Source organism: Arvicola amphibius, chromosome 10, assembly GCF_903992535.2.
Source record: "Arvicola amphibius chromosome 10, mArvAmp1.2, whole genome shotgun sequence".
Classification (NCBI taxonomy): domain Eukaryota; kingdom Metazoa; phylum Chordata; class Mammalia; order Rodentia; family Cricetidae; genus Arvicola; species Arvicola amphibius.
Genome location: NC_052056.1, coordinates 36196293 through 36217948, shown reverse-complemented (window position 1 = coordinate 36217948; position 21656 = coordinate 36196293). Strand labels below are relative to the sequence as shown.

Here is a 21656-nt window from a genome sequence, read left to right as displayed (position 1 = left end):
CCTTGTCTACTTTTCTTTTCCTCTAATTGGTATTGTTGGGACTGTCTGTGACTCTGGTGATTCATTGATGGAGGAGTGTCTATGTGTTACTTTTATTGATTAATAAATAAACTGTCTTGACCCTTTAAGATGACAAAAAATTAGGTAGGTGGAGTAGACAGAACAGAATGCTGGGTAGAAGGCAGTGAGGCAGAGGCTCGAGGCAGTCGCCATATGCAGTCGCCATGCTTCTCTCCGAGATGGACACAGGTTAAGATCTCTCCTGGTAAGCGACCACCTCGTGGTGCTACACGGATTACTAAATATGGGTTAATTAGCCAATAAGAGGCTGAAACTAATGGGCCAGGCAGTGTGAGCAAGGAAGTCAGGACCGTGAGGAGTGCGTTTACCCATTGAGACGGTGGGACAGATCTAACGGGAGACCACCAAGTCCAGTCGGAATGGGACTGATGGAACAAGGGACCAAACCGGACTCTCTGAATGTGGCTGACGGTGGAGGAGGACTGAGAAACCAAGGACAACGGCAATGAACATGAACTCTACAGCATGGACAGGCTCACTGTGAACCTTGTCAGTTTGGTTGTTCACCTTCCTGGACTTAGGGGGAGCTGGGAGGACCTTGGACTTAACATAGTGAAGGGAACCCTGATGGCTCTTTGTCTTGGAGAGGGGTGGAGTGGGGGTATGGGTGGAAGGGAGGGGAGGGAAGGGGGAAGAGATGGAAATCTTTAATTAAAAAAATGAGAAAAAAAAGAAGAGAAAAAATAAAAAAAGAAGAGAAAAAAATAAAAAAAGAAGAGAAAAAAATAAAAAAGAAGAGAAAGAAATTAAAAAAAGAAGAGAAAAAAAGAAAAAAAGAATACAGTTTCTGTGTAATTATTTTGGGTAAAGCTAGCCGGGTGGTGGGACTCAGCCCCACCGCTCCATCTACAATTCATCTTCCTGGTGCAAGTTAATCCAAGGCTTAGATGATTGTTCCTCATGGTACAGTCAGTGCCATGGTTCTAGTTATCCTATTGATCACTCCACATTCCTGGAGGTCTCTCAGTGCTCCCAGGGTTTGCTCCACTCCCATGAAGTTTGCTGTCTTTGGTCTGCTCTGATAGGTTGCTGGCTCAGACCTGTTATTATAAATGTCCCTGGTCTGGATCTGCTCCTGTGGAGGTCCCTGGCTTGTGGGTAGTCCTGCATAGGTCTCTGGCTATGATCTTCTTCCTTGGAGGTCTCATACTTGGACCCGCAGAGAACTTGGCTCAGACCTATTTCCTCAGAGGTCCCAGACTCACACCCAGACCCACAGGGGTCCTGGCTCAAGTATACACCCTCAAAGGTCCCAGATTCCTGCCTGGACTCTCAGAGGTGACTCTGGCTCCAGCCCACTTGCTCAGCAGTTGTTCCCCTGTACCCACTCCTATGGAGTTCACTATCTCAGGTCTGTTCCTGCCCAGGCCACTGGCCCAGTCCTGCCTCTGCAAATGTCCCTGATCTGGATCTGATCCTGATTTTGTGGAGCTTGCCATCTCAGGCCTTTTCTGGCCTAGGTCACTGGCTTAGTCATGCTCTTGTGGAATTCACTACCTCAGTCCTATTCTGGATGAGGTCGCTGGCCCAATCCTGCTTCTGCAAATGTCCTTGGTCTGGATCTGCTCCTGACCTCCATTCTCATGGAGTTCACTGTCCCAGACCCACTTCAGCCCAGGACGCTATTTCAATCCTGCTTTTGTGGAGTTAACTGCCTCAGACCTGTTCTGGCAGAGGTTTCTGGCCCAATCCTGCTTCTGCAAATGTCCTTGGTCTGGATCTGCTCCTGTTCCCTCTGTTCTCCTGGAGTTCACTGCCGCGGGCCTGCTCTTATGGGCTTATTTTTCCTCATTATAAAAGATCTGTGAAAGCTAAAGTTTGAAAGCATTGTTGGATAGGCAGATATTTTGTAAGAGCTGGAGGATCAGAAAGTTTGCTGTGAGGTATGTCTCCTATCACACATATGAGAAGAATATCAGAAGAAACATTCAAAAAATCTCACCAGCGTTGCTGGCAAATATGAGTTGAATAGGAATAACACCAATGAAAATGCCAAACAAGATCCATAAAATCCCATGAGACCTCGGCCCTATATAAAAAATATATATATAGTCTATTGTGGAGAGCTGAGAGCAGGAGATGTGGTCTTCCTCGGGTAAAGGCACACAAACTGGTTGTCTAGTGCAAATTATCAGCCTTAAATAAGTACATAAAATAAACATTATATGTGTCTGATCATTCTGCTTTTCCTGAATAACAACATGGACAATTCTAATTGATTTTAAAAGCTAGGCCTTAGCTTAGGCTTGCTCGCGACTAGCTCTTTAAAAATTAACCCATTTATATTAATATACATTCTGCAATGTGCTCATTACCATTTTTCTGTACCATACTTCTGACTTCCTCCAAACCTATCTAGTGAATCTCTGCCAACTCATATTTTTCCCAGAGTTTCTATCTCTTCCCAGAAGTCTATAATGTCCTCTCCTCTCTAACTATTGACAACTCAGCTCTCTATTAAATTAATCAGAAGGTGCCTTAATTGCATGAGGAAGGACAAAGACACATCTACACATAGTGTACAAAAATATTATCCCAACAATTACACAACTGAACAGTTCTGTATACTATAGCAAATGTAATACATATGTATTTATATCAGTACATTTATACACATAAATGTATGCAATAGTAATTTTGGAAAAGATCATGAACTTGAAGGAGAGTAGAAAGGGGTATATGGGAGTGTTTGGGAGAAGAAAGAAAGGAGAAAAATATTAAAATAAGTTATAGTCTCAGAAAAGTTCTATGACTATCTCTAATACTAAAGTTCTAAAATTGAAAACATTGCAGCCAAATGTATTCTTATTGTTAAGGGTGTTTTATTACAATGTTGTAGTGATTCTTTGGGTTATGTTATCATTTATATTACAAATCCTGAAACAACACATGTCCTTACTCAATACCACTTTGGGATTTGATCAACTAACACTATGGAATCTCCAGTGTTTATAAATACAATTCACAAGGTTACATTTGAGATATTCTTTTTTAAGAGACATTTTTCCCATGGAAGTACCTAAGATACATTCCTGTTGTATAACAGATTACCCTAAACCATAAATTCAGAGAGAAAGCATAGTTTTGGGTTCATAGTCCCATAATGATACAATCCTTCATGGCAGGAAGGTCAATGCAATAGTAATTTGAAGCAGATAGCACATTGCTCCCAGAATAAGCAAACAGAGCAATAACAGAGAGTAGGGCAAGGCTAGAAAGCCTCTAACGCCTCTTGCCAGTAAACAACTTTTACCATCAAAATCTATACATCCTAAAAGTTTCACGACCATTCTGAATAACAAAAACTGGACCAAGATTCAAACCAAGGACCCCAGGGTGAATATTTTCCATTCAAACAAAAGAATTCCAGCCATGGTTCCATTTGATAATGGTGCCCATTTCATGCATAGAAAATTCAGTGTAACTTTTAAAGCCTCATTGTCTTAATCAGTCATAGTACCAGCCAAAAGTCAAAAGTTTCAAAGTAGATTCCCTAAATAAGGGTGAACACAAGGTCACCTCCAAATAGTGATACCAACCCAGTAAATTAAATTTTAAAACATTTTCCACTTCTATCATGCAGCAACACAGAGCAATCATTTCCATTCTAACAAGAAGAAAAGGAGCATAGAGGGCAAATTGGACCAAAGTAAGTACAGTATACAGGAGAGATAACAGAAGCTGCAGGTCCATGTCCAGCCCATGACATGAAAAGGAATCATCTAAGCAAAAACAGGCTTGAAAACCTCATCTCTGCAACTCCACTACCTGTGGCACATACAACCACTGTGCTGTCCCAACTCGATTCCATGTGTGCAGCTGTCCTTAGCTGATATCGCATTGTTCTTGCACTTCCTACTCACCGGGGTCTCCACTGTTTTGCCTTCATAACTTCCCACAACGTGCTCTCAGAGCCCCCTTGCAAGGATTCTGAACCTGCCACATGTTGTCTGTACAGTGACGCTTGCTATAAGCCCCTTCAATCTTGCAACTTTCATTCCATCAAAGATAATGCCACAAGGAAAATGTTGTCAAGTTCTGCAGCCAGCATCCTGTACCCTTGCATCACAATTATATTAGCTTCTTAGATTCTGAGGAAGCATTCTGCTAGGCCGGCGCTTACCAGGATCAAAAAAATATTTCTTCTTTGAGATTGGGCATTATGGTTTTATACCTATTTGCATTTTCACTCTTTGGATTCATTGATGGGTGAGCTTTTTTTCCTCTCAAGGCCCCTGCCACAGAATACCTCTAGGTCATCCTTACTCACAACATATCTATAACAGCGTGAGACAGGCTTCAAATCCATATTTTTCTTTTCTCCCAACATTCTAAACTCCCATTTGAATTCATATTAAACTCTGCTTGTAGCAGGAAAGAGCTTCTCTTGTCCAATGTTTCAAACTAATTCATGTTCTTGCTATAAAGAAATTCCAAAGGCCTAAGAACCACAGATGAAAATAATCACAACAACAACACTGTTTTGTGACAATCTTCTGTCTGAACTGCTTTATGTAAAATGAAAAGCATGGATTAAGACTTGCAGTTCCCGGAGACAACAGTCCCTGTGGCCAAGACTAAAGTAATGGCCACATTGCATGCTCACTCAGGAAGCAGAGCAAAAATAAGAAGTGGGGTGGCTATAGAAACTCTATGCCTGTTTGTGCTGACCCACCTCCTCCAGCAGAACTGCATTTCCTGAGAATTCCATAGCCTTTCTAAACAGTGACACCAGATGGGAACTAAATGCCCAATGTAAGATCCTCTGGGGTCTTTTCTCATTCACTATATAACAGTGTTTCTCTTTTTCCCTTCAAAAGTCTGTGTAAATAGTAATAGTCATGTTTTCATATATTCTACATGGTGGTTTTTGTGTCTGTAACTGTTCATCTTGTTTACTTCTCATATTGTTTCAACATCCAGAGAAATATTAGTCATGACAAGAATATTCCTGATCGATGTCATTGACTTCATGTGGCTCAAGAAGCACAGTGCATCTGTTCATCTTTCTCCTAATCAAATGCCTTTTGAAATCTTGGCTAGAAGATGCACCCAGATGTCTGACTCTGAGCCACATGTCATATGTGAAATATGTGAAAAAAAAGAGACAGGCATAGGAAGCAAAAAGACAGATGATTTGTAAAAATTTAAAGTTTCCTTCTTATGTTTTATGAAAAACAAAATGTTTATTGTGATATTTAATAGTGTAACTTTGAGAATTTCCATGGATGTAAAATAAATATTTTTCTCTATCATGTTATTCTTAAATGCCAGGCATCTAAATTTAAGTGTTTTGATGTTATTCTTCCATGTCATATGATACATAAGGATTATTTACTCATGTACACATAATGTAACTAAAGATTATTTAAATGAACTTTGCTCAGAAAATGATTAGGGGGGAACAATAGGTGTTAAACCAATCATTTATGCTCCTGAATTGCTTTTTGATAAAAATAAGCTCCAAGAGTTGTAATACTTATCTTAAACCAAAAATTTATTAATTAAAAAAGTAATTACTTAGTGAAGAAACTTTTTGAGAGAGCTTGAATTTCAAAACAACAAATGGCAGGAATTAGCTATTAATGTCTTCATTAACTATTTTAGAATAATGTTACTAATACAGACTTTCACAATATAACCTTTATTCCTTTAAAAATATGTAAATTTTTGATTATGGGCAAAACACAGAGTCAAATTTTATGATGCATTGCTAAAAGAGAGGAACGATTATACAAAAATTTAAAGTGATAATCAAATAATTATCATTTTATAATTCTTTTCAGTGCACCTAAAACTTCTTTGTTTCTTAAACTGTAAATAAAAGGGTTTAACAGAGGAATCAAAACTGTGTAGAACAGTGAATACATTTTATCCTGGGTTTTACCTGGTCCAGACCCAGGACTCACATACATGAAGAGGAGAGTGCCATAGAACAAAGAGACAGAGAGCAGGTGGGCACTGCAAGTGAAGAAGGCTTTCTTTCTGCCCTTCTTAGACTTCATGTTCAGGACAGCAAATAGGACATGGCCATAAGAGACTACAATGGTCACAGAGGTGCTGATTTGTATGGAAGAAGCAATAATAAAAGTCACCAATGCATTAAGAGATGGATCAGTACAAGAGATTGTATAGAGTGGCAAGATTTCGCAGTAGAAATGATCAATAATATTAGACCTACAGAATGTTAATCTGAATAATAGCCCTACAAGAATTGCAGGATTTAGGAACCCAATTATATATGACATACTTAATAACACCGTACAGAGTCTTTTGGACATCACTACTGTATAGTGCAGAGGATTGCATATGGCTACATAGCGGTCATAGGCCATTGCTACCAATAGGAAAACTTCTGTGGTTGCACTGAAACAAAAAAAGTAATATTGGGCAGAACACTCACCAATTGATATCATGTCATTCTTATTTAAAAATTTTGTAAGTATTTTTGGAGTCACAGACGATGAAGTACAGGCATCAGTAAAGGCTAAATTTCCAAGGAAAAGGTACATGGGAGTATGAAGATGGGGGTCCTTCCAGATGAGAAAGATTAAGCCCAGGTTGCCCACCATGGTGATGACATAGATGGAGAAGAACACCAGGAACAGGGGGACTTGCAGCTCTGGACGATCTGTTAGTCCTCTGAGGATAAACTCAGTCAGCAAGGTCCTATTTCCTTCCATCACACCCACTCAGGACTCTCACTGCAAAGAGATGAGACAAAGAAAACATGACCAAGATGAAATAAGAATAGTTTCATATTATAGTCCACATTAATAAATGCCAAATGCTCCTTAGTAAATAAGAACAAAGAATATTCTTTGTGCTTTTGTTTTTTCCTGACATAGGAAGTATTTTCTAAGCAAATTTTCTATATATATTTTGTAACATGCAATTATCTGAAAGGTAACTAGGAAGGCCACAGACATCAATTTACCTCGCATTAAGCATATTGCCTTAAGTAACTATAAATTAATTTTAATTTAATATGTATTATATATATCCTTTGCTTAATTTAAATACATTTACAATATATAATATTAATACGCAATTTAGATTGAGGAAAATGTAACATATATTTTATGCTAAAATATTAGAAACAAGCTCAAGTTGAAAAAGTCACATTTTATGAAATATTATTTACATAATATTTTTATTCTCAACTATACTGGATTATGAACATGCTGATGCTCTTCAGGTGGCTCTTCATCCTCTGATGTTTCTTTTTGTCTTCTCAGATGACATCATTCTACTTTCTTTTCACAAAAGCATTTCAAATGTTTTTTTATGGTAGTAAAATAGTATTAGTTATTCTTGTACTTGTTAGAGTCGTATTTGTGTCATATCCTAAGTAGTAATATTCCAAGATATGAACATGCCACGTAATAAGGTAACTTAAAATGTTCTGTTTCTTCTATCCTTTTCATATATGTTACCTGATTATAACTTTATTAAAGACAAATAAACATTATTCATTTCTTTATGGGTTTATAGACATCTGAAAAAAATTATGATTTTTGTTTGTGACAATAAGCCTGTAACTCTATGTTAGTGCATGATGTAACAAGTACTTTCCTTTAAGATAAAACACATTTATACACAACTTCTGTGTATTAATAGTAGATATAAGAAATATAATTTTGCAAAAATGTAAAAATTTTTAAAGTTGCCCGGTGAATTTTGAATGCTTTAATATTTTATTTGTAAATGGATTTAAAGCAATTTTAGCAATTTCACTGTGTTTCTTAACACTGATATTTCCTTGAGAGAGACTGTGAAACTAAAGGTGGTGTTTAACATTGCAGAACACATCATTGTAGAGTCAATGCCCAGTGTCTGCCATATCTGCATGGCACAAGTGATAAATGTTACATATATATAAATAATCAAGTAAGAAAAACATGGAACTACTTACCTCATGACCACAGAAATAACATGGAAGGCAGAAATTTTCTCAAATTCACATGTACCCATGAGTCTAATCAGTCAGGACAGTGGTACCAGTTCCTAGAATTCAGAAGGGAGAACATTCAAGTAGGGACCACTTTACATGTTTCTGTAATGCTAATATGCACAGTTCTAGCATGAGTTTGTTTGTGTGTTTATATCACTGTATTGTTGATCTAAAATTGGAGCTGATCACTAGAAATATCAGGTTTCAGGGTCTAAACATCCATTGAATAGAATAGCCATGGAGTATTAAGACAAGTCCAACACGATGGGTTTCCTACCAAGCTGAATTTTAATATTTTGAATCTTAGTAGTCAGATGGAGTTATCTAACACTTCCATTCCAGAATATGAAATTTGTATAGACTACTTTTCACCAGTCATCTGTATTATTTTCGAAGAAGAGGTAAAGGAGATCATTTTAAATGAATAAGCAAGAAACAATCTTCAGGCAATGAAAATATGTAGAACTGAAATATTATTTAGAAATTTGCACAGGGGACATTTTGCCAGTTGTTCCAAATAGGCATATAAACTATTCTGTGAAATGTGTTTACCTCTATATTTTCTGGAAATTTTGAAAGAGAAAATTTTCCTTTAATTTATTGGATGCTGAAACACAATAGTATAAAAGCAAGTATGTTTGTGAAATTTATTAAATATTTTACTGTCAAATCTTAAAAAAACATAAGATAATCTTTGTTTTATATTTTACAAGAATTTAACATAAATAAAATGCAATTGATTGGGGCACCCTTCCTTTCTTCACGTTCCCCAGATTCCCAAGAAACCCAATGGCCAGGTGAGGAAGAAGACATAGAGGCCATAAGAAGCCACATAACCCTGTGATTCCAGGAAACATAATTCATCTTGACTATGAAAATTACAAAAGTAAAATCAGAAAGGGTAATTTTTCTTTTTAAGAATCAAATCAGAACAGTTGACTGCATGGAATTTTATAAAGTCACATGACTGAGCACAAATCTTTTATGTATAAAACCACAAAAATGTGTCAGCAGGGATTTAGAGAACATAAACAAAATATTTCTTTTAGTCTTTCAGGACTGTTGTCTGTCATATTTGTTAGAAATTTTCCTTAAAAGATGATTCGATATGATAATTTTATACAAATATTCACACATTATGATAAACTTTTTCCAATTAAGGGGTTGTGCCATTAAAGATGAAAATAAAATTATTTTTCTCACCAAATTCTTATGAAAATAGCTGCAAGCACAGATGTCATGAGCATTTTTCTTCATTAAGATACTCAGGCTTCAGCATCAAGAGTGTCAGTAACAACTGTTCTTCTCAGGTTAATTTTCTTTAACAAAAACAAACTCTAAAGGATATATATTTCTCATCATCTTCAATACTATTTTTAAATTTAATACTAAAACTCCCTGAGTGCTAAAAAACTCCCTACAGAATGAAATCAATCTGCTGGGCATTGCTCATTACGTAGATAATTATTACTAACAAACCTATCATAGTTGGTCTTAGATAGACTTTCTAGCTTTCTAAAATGCAAATGCTAAAGGTCAGGTATAAGTTTATTAGTTCCACTCACATTCTTAAGATATTTTAGAAGCAACTGACTTACCATTTTAATACATCTTCAATTAATAATATTATTACGCTTAGGAAATTTTTTGTTTGCCTAAGTATATACATTACATTTTAATATAGATATTACTTAGCATTATGGCAATCTTCAAATCTTTTCCTAGAATTTATATATTAAAACAAAATTTACTATTTCAGATTCAATAACTGTTAAATAGATTATTTCACATCTTTCTTTAAATAAGGATAAATTTTATTTAAACATGATATTTTCAATAAGAATGCATTACTCAAATATAAAATCAACAAATTTTATGTGGCTTACTGAAATCAAATCTCAGAAAAACGTTTAAAGCAATGAAAATATATAAGACATAAAGAGAACAAATTTCTTCAAACACACTGATTACTGGTGAATGCTGATAGCATATTCATGCATTCGTCTCCCTTCTTCTACATATAGTATTTATGTAGACTGCCCAAATCAAAATGATGTGAATATTCATATACTTTCTTTAAAAATAAGTGACATATTTTCTAATCTCCTAACTTGAAAATCTATGAGCTTATTTTTCCTCATAAGAGAAGCTTTGTGAATGCATTCCCACACCTAAAGCTTAGGGGACATTGTAGGACAAAGGCAGATATTTTATAAGAGCTGGAGGATCAGAAATTTTCTATGAGGTATGTCTCCTAAGACTATCAGAAGAAACATCCATAAATTCTCACAAACGTTTCAGGCAAATTTGTGTTGAGTAAGAATGACACCAGTGAAAATACCAAACAGGATCTAAAAAAAGCCCATGAGACCACATCCCTACATAAAGAAACAGTTTTCTGTGGTGATCTGAGAGCAAGAGATGTGATCTTCCTCAGTAAAGGCACACAAACTAGTTGCCTAGTGCAATGATCAGCCCTGAAAAAATACATAAAAGAAACGATATATGTACCTGGTCATTCTTTGAACTGACTATTCCTAAATATCGAAATGGATACATCTAATTAATTATGATAGCTAGGCCTTAGCTTAGGCTTGCTTCCAACTAGTTTTTTTTTAAAAAAATGAACATATTCCCCCAAGGTCTCCCCAATCCTCCCCTTCTCCCTTGTCTCTCCCCATCTCTCCTTCCCCCCAACACCACCACCACCCCCTGCTCCCAACTTTCGCCCCGCAATCTTGTCTACTTCCAATATCCAGGAGGATAAATATATGTTTTTCTTTGTGTTCACCTTCTTATTTAGATTCTCTAGGATTACAAACTATAGGCTCAATGTCCTTTGTTTATGGCTAGAATCCACTTATGAGTGAGTACATACCAAATTCATCTTTTGGGGTCTGGGTTACCTCACTCAGGATACTGTTTTCTATTTCCACCCATTTGCATGCAAAGTTCAGATGTCATTTTTCTTTACCGCTGAGTAGAACTCTAAAGTGTTATGTGACACACCTTCTTTATTCATTCTTCTATTGAGGGGTACCTAGGTTGTTTCCAGGTTCTGGCTATTACAAATAGTGCTGCTATGAACATAGTTGAACTATGCTTTTGTAGTAAGATTGGGCATCTCTTGGGTATATTCCCATGAGTGGAATTGCAGGATCCTGAGGTAGGTTGACTCCCAGTTTCCTGAAAAACTATCACACTGATTTCCAAAGTGGTTGTACAAGTTTGCATTCCCACCAACAATGTGATGGTTAAGATGGAGGAAGGGTGGATATGGGAGCAGGGAAGAAGATATCTTAACTAAGTGAGCCATTTTAGGGTTGACAAGAGACTTGGCTCTAGAGGGGTTCCCAGGTGTCCAAGGGGATTTCCCCAGCTAGGTCCTTGGGCAGCAGAAGAGAGGGAGCTTGAACTGGCCTTCTCCCATTGTCACACTGATGAATATCTTGCATATCACCATTGAATTTTCATCTGGCGATGGATGGAGATAGAGACAGAGCCCCACATTGGAGCACTGGACTGAGCTCCCAAGGCCCAAATGAAGAGCACAAGGAGAGAGAACATGAGCAAGAGAGTCAGAACGGCACTGGGTACGTCCACCCAAGGAGATGGTGGGACTGATCTAATGGGAGCTCACCAAGGCCAGCTGAACTGGGACTGAACGAGCATGTGATCAAAGCAGACTCTCTGAATGTCGTTAACAATGAGGGCAGACTGAGAAGCCAATGATAATGACACCGGATTTTGATTCTACTGCATGTACTGGCTTTTTGGGAGCCTAGTCTGTTTGGATGCACATCTTCCTAGACCTGGATGGAGGCGGGGCCTTGGACTTCCCACAGGGCAGGGAACCCTAACTTATCTTAGGACTGGAGAGTAAGGGGATGGGAGAGTTGCGGGAGGGGGAGGGAAATGGGAGGATGGGAGGAGGTGGAAATTTTTAATAAATAAATAAAAATAATAAAAAATGAACATATTTAACAAAATGTGCTGACATAACTTAATATCAACATGTAGAAGAATGAAAATAGAACCTTATATATCACAATGTACAAAAATCAAGTCCAAATGGATCGAAGACCTCAACATAAAGTCAGCCACTCTGAAACTCATAGAAGAGAAAGTGGGAAGTACACATGAACACATTGGCACAGGATACTCAGTAGCATAGACACTGAGAGAAACAATTAATAAATGGGACCTCCTAAAACTGAGAAGTTTCTGTAAGGCAAAAGGTATGTCAACAAGACGAAATGACACCCGACAGAATGGGCAAAGATTTCACTAACCCCACATCGCACAGATGTCTGATCTCCAAAATATACAAAGAGCTCAAGAAATTGATCATCAAAAGAACAAATAATCCAACAAAAAAAAAATGGAGTACAGACCTAAACAGAGAACTCTCAACAGAGAAATCTAAAAAGGCTTAAAAACACTTAAGGAAATGTTTAACATCCTTAGTCATCAGAAAAATGCAAATCAAAACAACTCTGAGATTATACGTGTAAGGATGGCCAAAATCAAAAACACTGATGATGACTTATGCTGAAGAGGTTATGGGGTAAAGGGAACCCTCCTGCATTTCTAGTAGAAATGCAAGCTGGTATAGCCCCTTGGGATGTCAACGTGGCCATGTCTCAGAAAATTAGAAAGCAACCTTCCTCAAGACCCAGTAATACCACTTTTGGGTATATATCCAAAAGATGTTCCATCATGCCACAAGGATATGTGCTCATATATGTTCATAGCAACATTGTTTGTCATAGCCAGAACCTGGAAACAACCTAAATGCTCCTCAACCAAAGAATGGATAAAAAAAATGTGGTACATTTACACAATTAAGTACTACACAGCAGGAAAAAAAAAAAACATCTTGAATTTTGCAGGCAAATGGATGGAGTTAGAAAAACATGAGTGAGGTAACACAGACTCATGAAGACAATTATGACATGTTCTCACTCATAAGTGGTTTTTAAACATAAAACAAAGAAAACCAGCCCACAAATCACAATCCCACAGAACCTAGACAACAATAAGGACTCTAAGAGAGACATGCATAGACCAAATCAACATGGGAAGTAGAAAAAGACAAGACTTCCTGAGTAAACTGGGAGCATGGGGACCTTGGGAGAGGGTTGAAGGGGAGGGTAGAGGCAGAGAGGTGAGCAAAGAAAATGCAGAGCTCAATAAAAATCAATAAAAATGAACTCGTCTATATTATTATACATTGCAATTTACTTGCTACCATTTTTCTGTGCCATACTTCTGATTTCCTCTGAATCTGGTTGGTAAATCTCCTCTGCCTCTGATTCTTTCCCAGAGTTACTCTCTCTCCCCCAAGTGTCTCTCCTGTCCTCTTCTGCTTAACTAATCAACATTAAGGTCTTGATTAAGTAATCAGAAGGTACCCTACGTGCTTGAGGAAGGACAGAGACATATCTACACAGAGTGTACAAATACATTCCTCAAACAATTGTTACAACTGAACAGTTCTGTATGCTATAACAATTTTAATTATATATATATATGTGTGTGTGTATGTATATATATTAATATATATATATATTAATTTTGGAAAAGATGATGAATTTGAAGATGAGTACAAAAGGGTATATGGGAGTGTTGGGGGAAGGAAAGGAAAAAGAAAAATATTATAATAAGTTATAATCTCAGAAAAGTTCTATGACTATCTCTAATATTAAGGTTCTAAAATTAAAAAACATTACAGCCAAATATATTCTTATTTTTAAGGATGCATTTTTACAATTTTGCAGTGATTCTATAGATCTATGTTAACATTTATATTACATATCCTGAAGCAACACATGTTGCATTTCGATAAAAGCCAAAAATAACAAACATCTCATAATTATATGTATGCACATGATAACATGTCTCTACAAAAATATAGCACTATATTTCCCAACCTACGTGTATTTGTAAAATAATAACATTTTACCAAGAGCTGTAATTTACCTTTAACTTTATTGAAAACTGGAAAATATGGTTGCATCTATTTCTGAGGACAGAATGATGTTTTGATAGATTCAAACAGTTCTTCATGATGAGCCATTGCCACAAATTGATAAAGATGCCCCAAAATGTCTTCTTATACCATTTAAACATTGTCTGTTACCATCTATTTCCATGGTTTGTTAACTCAGCAGGCTCATTTACTTTGTCAATCTACCAATTAGTGACCATGTAGGACGCTGTAATATGTTGCGCATTGTGAAAGTTCATGCAATGACATGGCAGTGGAGATATCTCAGAGTACTGATATTATATGTTTCCTTGTTACTTTTGGAGCTGGTTACATCCTGTTTGAAACACACAGGTTTGGATATTTTACCTATAAGATATTTACCAATGAATTATTCTTAATTTTAATGTTACAAAACAAACTTACTTACAAAAGAAAGTTATTAATGTGTTCCTATGTATCCAGAGAGTCAAATGGAAGAAACAAAGGAAAGCTCTTGTTATTGGTGAAAACTGGTTAAGACATACATAATGGTGACTTGAATTGCATTAGTGGTCATTTACATATTCATAAATAAGGCTGCCCATTTCTTTCTCAAGCCTCCTCTTTTGGGGAATAAAATATGAGATATATGCTATTCATTGGAAAATTAATTTAACTCTATACAAAACACCTTTTACTCCACCGTTAAGTTGACATGGAGATGAAGAACAGTTATTTAGATGGAGTAAATGAAGAAAAATACCAGCTGGAGTAGTTTATCGTAGGAGATTACTCTCATTTTTAATGATAATTATAACATTTCACAGGAGAATGCTTTATACTGCAACACTAAGTTACAGATGTTTCTATCCTTAGTCAATACCACTTTGATATCTGATCAGCTAACACTATGGCATCTCTAACATTTACAAATTACCATAAGGTTACATCTGAGTCACTTTTTTTTTCATGAAAGTACCTATGTTATGCTCCTGTTGTATAACAGAGTGCCCTAAACCAAAAAATTCAGAGAGAACGTACAGTTTTGGGTACATAGTGCCATAATGGTACAGTCCTTTATGGCAGGAAGGTCAATGCAATAGTAATTTGAAGCAGCTGGCACATAAGGAAATTGGTGTGGGAAATCTTTCTGTCTATTTGTTGCCTTTATTGTCTGCCTTGGCCTGACAGAGTTGAACTTAGGTAGGTGGGGAAAACTAAACTGAATACTGGGAAAAAGAAGGGCTGAGTTAGAGGGATACCATGGAGCCACTGCCAGAGATAGATGTCGTGAAATGTTGCTGATAGGCCATGCCCTCGTGGTGATGCACAGTTTAAAAGATATGAGTTAAATTAAGGTGTAAGAGTTAGCCAATAAGAAGCTAGAGCTAGTGGGCCAAGCAGTGATTTAATTATTACATTTTCTGTGTGATTATTTTGGGGCTAAGCAGCATGAACAAATGAGTGGTCCCTTGCAACAATATGGTATCAACGTTGCAAATTAAAATCCACTTAAAAACCTGAGAGGGCTTGAAAAGGAATTCTAGAACACAGTTTCTTGCTGTTTTCTGGCATGTGGCAGCTCCTTTAAGAGAGGTTTCCTAATTCAGCCATAGCCGAAGAAAAGCTGTTCCTGTTTGAAATGCCAGGTCTCTGGACCTTGCTACCAGTGCAACCTCTGGCTCTTTCAGGAGACAACATTTCAATGGGGTTTGTGAGGAGTGTGCTGTGGCTTGCCTGATGGCAATGTGGACCAGCTATGTGCCTGGAAGTGGGGCGGTGTGTGTGGCTCTAGGAAGCAGCAACCAGCTCTGCCATAATGGTATAGGCACAACAAGCATGAAGTATCATATGTATCCTAGTAATGTCACAGCTTAGATTCTTAAGCACTTAGCATTTTAAGAAGCACTTCTGGTCAGAAAATAATTACAGATATGCAATAAAGACAAATCGAGATAAAAAAAAAGACCTATAAATGGGTCACAGTATTTGATAAATGTATGTAGGCTTGGGAGAAAGAAGAAAATGAGTATAGAGAGTTATAGAAAAAAAAATAAATGGTTTTTAAAAAGGTAAAAACTTTAAAGAGACAGAATAAAAATAAATAAGCCACATAAAGATGGGAAATACACAAAGAGTCTTGATTATGTATACTATTGTGTTTTCATTCAATTTTTTGACTGTGAATGTACTAAGAGAAGCATTTCATTGTATGGGCTGATAACCTAAACCAGCATGTATATTATAAAGATACACGATTTCCAAATTTGGGTCTAAGGATATGTGCTGTGGAAAAAAAAAAAAGGTTCTTCACTTGTTTCCACAAAGGATGAGAACCTGTGGATTGATTCCAGACTGGTGTGGTTTTGCAGAGCATGATACCCTGAAAAGTCACTGTGAATACCCTCAAAAAATTACTCACCCAACTGCTGACTGAGATAAACAGAGAACACAGGATACACCATGAAAGACCTGATTAATAGCAGCCCCAAACAGCAGGAAGGAGTATGTACAAAACTATGCCCTTATTCCCAAATATTCTTTATAAATGCTCCTGTACATTTAAAGGGTGATATTCTATAGAGATTTGCATTGCTATGGATCTTGGTTTACTGATAAAATTGATTTTAAGATCAATTTTGCTATATGTATATTTCTGCTCTTGATTAAGGTATTTTAATTGTGCAGTTCATTTAAAAATGTAATGTATAATTATGAAATATAAATTAATAGATACTCATCTATAATTGTCAAGCTTGTACTCATGTTAGATTTTCTTGATATATATAGAGAGATTTCAGTTAGATAGGTTTTCTTCAAATCTTTCAGAGACCTTCAGAATATGGCATTTAAATGTTATAAACAGTATTCAGGAGGACTAAAATCAAATGCTGCAGCTCCATGTCCAGTCCATGACATGAAAAGGAATCATCTCAGCAACAAGGGGCTTGAAGGCCTGATCTCTGCAACTCTGCTGCCTGTGGGTCATACAACCACTGTGTTATTCCAACTTGAATTCATGTGTGCAGCTGCCCTCAGCAGATATCCCATGGTTTGGCCCCTCCTACTTGCTTTTGTATCCACTGTTTTGCCTTCATAACTTCCCACAAAGTGCCCTCAAAAATCCCCTTGCATGGATGCTGAAACTGACACATGTCTGGACAGTGATGCTTGCTAAACCACCTCAATCTTGCAACTTTATTCCATAAAGATAGTACCACAAGGATGTTGGCAAGTCCTGCAGTCGGCATTAAATGTGTTTGTACCCATGCATCACAATTATATTAGTTTCTTAGATTCTGAAAAAGCATTCTGCTATGTAGGTGCTTACCAGAATTAAGAAAATATTTCTTCATTGATATAAGCCTCTTTGAATTCATATTTATTTGCATTTTCACTCATTGGATTTGTTTTCAGGTGGGCTTTTTTCTCCACTCAAGCACCTTTCTTAGTGTTCCAGTGCAGAGGATCAAGTTTCACTTCAGTGGAACTAATCGTTTATCAGATACAGATGCAACATACATTCCCCTTCTTGAAAAGTGCAATCTTATGACCTAATCATAGTCACATTTTATATCTCCTTTGACTGGTTCCTTCCCCTCCCCTCTGTGTATCTGAATGAGAACAGTGGAAAACAACCATTACACAACATAACCACTTATTAAAATTTCTCTTATGGAACATATTAGGAAGTATATTTTCATTCAGTCTCAATTCACCCACAGAATACCTCTAGGACATCCTTACTCTCAACATCTCTGTAACAGCGTGTTACAGGCTTCAATTCCATATTTTCCTTTTCTCCTGACATTCCAAACTTCCATTATAGTGTGCATTAAACTCTGCTTGTAGCACGAAAGGGCTTTTCTTGTCCAATGTTTCAAACTTTTACATGCTCTTGCTATAAAGGAATTTCAAAGACCTAAGAACCACAAGATGAAAACAATCACAACAACAACACTACCAGGTGCCAATCTTGTGTCTGAGCTGATTTATGTATAAGGTAAAACACGGATTATGATTTGCAGGTCCTGGAGACTACAGTCTCTATAGCCAAGTCTAAAGCAGCGGCCACATTATACACCTTCAGGGAGAGGAAATTTAAGAAGTGGGTTGGGGCTATAGAAACTCTAGGCCTGCTTGTGCTGACCCTGACCACCTGCTCCAGCAGAACTGCACCTCCAAAAAATTACATAGCCTTCCCAAACAGCGACACCAGATGGAAACTAAGTGCCCAATGTGAGAGCCTCTGGGGCCTTTTCACATTCACTATATAATAATAATGTTTCCTTTTTTCCCTTCAAAAGTCTGTGTAAATGGTATAGTAATGTTTTCATATATTCTGTGTTGTGTTATTTAAAACTGACACTGTTCAACTTGTTTTACTCTTTCTTATATTATTTCAACACCCAGAAGAATTATAAAAAGTCCTGGCAAGAATTGCTCCTAATGACAATCATTTGGAGTTCTTATTCAGTTGATGCAGCCAAATTTCTGATGCAGAGCCAAAGAAATAAGTGAAATCAAAAGATAAGCAAAGGCATCAATGTGACAAACACATTTTAAGAATTTAAAATTGCCTTATATGCTCCATGAAAAATTGCTCATTTTGTTTTTTATAGTTTGAGAATGTAAGTGAATGTAATATGACTATTTATCTCTTTTATATTACTCTTAAACTCAAGAAATACCCAAGTTAAGTATTTGTGTATTAATCCTTGTAATAGGTTGCATAAATAATATTTACTTATGTACTGGTAATATATAGTTACAGGTAGCTAAATGTTTTGAATGTCCATTCCTCAAGAATTATTTGAAAGTGGAAAATATGTTTTAAACAAATCATTTGCAAAGCCTATGTGTGCTATGAGTTTAAAAATAACTTCAAAATATTTAACATAAATTTATCAATTTTTATTGACAACTTTTTGACAGAGTTTGTCAGTCTAAAGAAGAAATTAGGTCATAGATTTTTATAGTGAGTATGACTTTCAAAATCACAAATAATAGGGATTAACTTTAGTCCTTCTTATTTTACAATTATATTACTAAGACAGCCTTTAACGGTCTATGTTTTATATTTTATGTAATAGTGTGTAATATTACAATTATGTGCAACACAAAGATCAAATATTATGGTACATTGCAAAAGAAATGAGTAAGTACAAAAATCAAATTTTAAATTCATAATTATCCTTTTACAACTTTTTTCAGAGCACCTAAAACTTCTTTGTTTCTTAAACTGTAAATAAAGGGGTTTAACAGAGGAATCAAAACTGTGTAGAACAGTGAATACATTTTATCCTGGGTTTTATTTGGTCCAGACCCATGGCTTACATACATGAAGAGGAGAGTGCCATAGAACAAAGAGACAGAAAGCAGGTGGGCACTGCAGGTGAAGAAGGCTTTCTTTCTGCCCTTCTTAGACTTCATGTTCAGGACAGCAAATAGGACACGGCCATAAGAGACTACAATGGTCACAGAGGTGCTGATTTGTATGGAAGAAGCACAAATAAAAATGATCAATGTATTAAGTGATGGATCAGTACAAGAGAGTGTATAGAGTGGCAAGATTTCACAGTAGAAATGGTCAATTATGTTGGACTTACAGAAAGTCAATCTAAATAATAACCCTACATTAACTCCACAGTTTACAAAACCAATTATGTATGACATACTTACTAACACAGTGCAGAGTCTATTGGACATCACAACTGCATAGTGCAGAGGGTTACATATAGCTACATAACGGTCATAGGCCATCGCTACCAGGAGAAAAATTTCGGTAGTTGCACTGATACAAAAAAAGTAATACTGGGCAAAACACTCACCCAGGGATATCATGACATTTTTATACAAAAATGTCATAAGCATTTTTGGAGTCACTGTGGTTGAAATACAACCATCAGCAAAGGCTAAATGTCCAAGGAAAAGGTACATAGGAGTGTGAAGATGGGGATCCTTCCAGATGAGAAAGATTAAACCAAGGTTGCCCACCATGGTGATGACATATATGGAGACGAACACCAGAAACAGGGGGACTTGCAGTTCTGGACGATCTGTTATTCCTCTGAGAACAAACTCAGTCAGGTGGGTCCTGTTTCCTTCCATCACACCCACTCAGGCTGCTCACTACATCGAGAGATGAAACAAAGAAAATATGTCAGAGATTCAGTAAGAATAGGATGATATTATAGTCCACATTGTACATGGCAAAATCTCCTTAATAAACAAGATAATGGTATACTGTTTCTGTTTTTGAAAGCTTCCTGAAATCAAAATAACTTCCTGAGCAGTATTGATCTGTAAGCCTGCAATTATCAGAAAAGGTCATAGACACTGATTTTCCTGGCATTATGCACAATGCCCTAAATCATTACAAATTATGTATAATTTAATGCATATTTAGATTTTCTTTAATTTGAATACATTTGTAATATATAAATCTTATACAATAATTGTAATGATAAAAATTCAAAATATATGTTATGCTAAAATATTTTAAGAGCTGAAGCAACGGCTCAGTCATTAAAGGCTAGATTCACAACCAAAATACAAAATGCTTAAAAAAAAAGCTCAAATTGAAAGTCTCATTATATGAAGTCTTGCTTTCCGTAATGACATCCTCATGGTTACAGTGGATTCTGTACATGGTGACACTCTCTAATTTTCTCTCTCTCTTCTTATGTTTACCTTCACCTTTCAAATGGTATCATTCTACCCTCTTTTCATATTTATCATTCAAGTACACTTATATAGGATGAAAATGAGCTGTGCTTTTGGTAGTCGCTATATTTGTGTGGCTATTATTCTAAGTCATAAACAGGTCAACAACTAAGTTGGTAATTTAAAATATTTCTGCCCTTTTATGCTTTTCATATATGCTATCTGAATGTGTATTTATAAGAACAACCACAAATATTAAATGCAAATTTCCATGAGGTTTTTTTTAGCAAAATACATGTAAAGAAGCTTTTATTTATTTCCTCATGAGAATAAAGACAACAGAATTAAAATATCATAATTTTTAGATTGCAGCAAAGAACCTGTTACTCATATCTTAATCCACAATGTTAAAATCACTTTCATTTTAAATTAAAACCCACATACACCCAAGTGTACATAACTTGTTTACATATTGATGATAGATTTCATAAATGAAATATAAACATGCCTGTGTTGAATTTGTCCCATTAATTAAGAATGTCTTTTAATATTTCAGGTCTCCATAATTTTAAAGAGATTTAACAATGTTGCAATGTTCCTGAATCTTTTATTACTTTGAGAGAAATTGTAAAACTAAAAATGTTGCTTAAAATCACAGAACACATCACCATAGAAAAAATGGCAAGTATCTCCAATATCTGCATTCAGCAAAAGTGATAAAACACTATGTTTTATATAAAAAAGAATCAATTAGGTAAAAGTTGAAATTACCTGATTTACAATGATCACAGAAATAATATGCAAGGCAGAAAAGTTTACAAAGTCACATGTACCCATGAGTCTAATTAGTCAGGACAGTGGTGCCAGATCCTAGAATACAGCAGGGTGAGCATTCAGGTTGGGACCATATTGATGTGTTTCAGTAATGATAATATTCACATTCTGGGCACAAGGTGGTTGTTGTGTTTGCATCACTGCATGGTT

At 36.2% G+C, this 21656-nt stretch overlaps 2 protein-coding genes across 2 annotated transcripts; both read right to left on the bottom strand.

Annotated features, from left to right (window-relative positions):
- Positions 1 to 5846: 5846 nt before the first annotated feature.
- On the bottom strand, positions 5847 to 6767 carry LOC119825172 (olfactory receptor 5AC1-like). Its single transcript, XM_038345878.1, has one exon. It carries the CDS (start codon positions 6762 to 6764, stop codon positions 5847 to 5849), a length of 918 nt encoding a protein of 305 aa, XP_038201806.1. The 5' UTR covers positions 6765 to 6767.
- A 12429-nt stretch (positions 6768 to 19196) lies between these two features.
- Positions 19197 to 20120, bottom strand: LOC119824215 (olfactory receptor 5AC1-like). Its single transcript, XM_038344376.1, has one exon. It carries the CDS (start codon positions 20115 to 20117, stop codon positions 19197 to 19199), a length of 921 nt encoding a protein of 306 aa, XP_038200304.1. The 5' UTR covers positions 20118 to 20120.
- Between the last annotated feature and the right edge of the window lie 1536 nt (positions 20121 to 21656).

Excerpts from the sequence above, each read along its gene's own strand:
- LOC119824215 (XM_038344376.1), bottom strand. The coding sequence starts at position 20,117 with ATGGAAGGAAACAGGACCCACCTGACTGAGTTTGTTCTCAGAGGAATA.
- LOC119825172 (XM_038345878.1), bottom strand. The coding sequence starts at position 6,764 with ATGGAAGGAAATAGGACCTTGCTGACTGAGTTTATCCTCAGAGGACTA.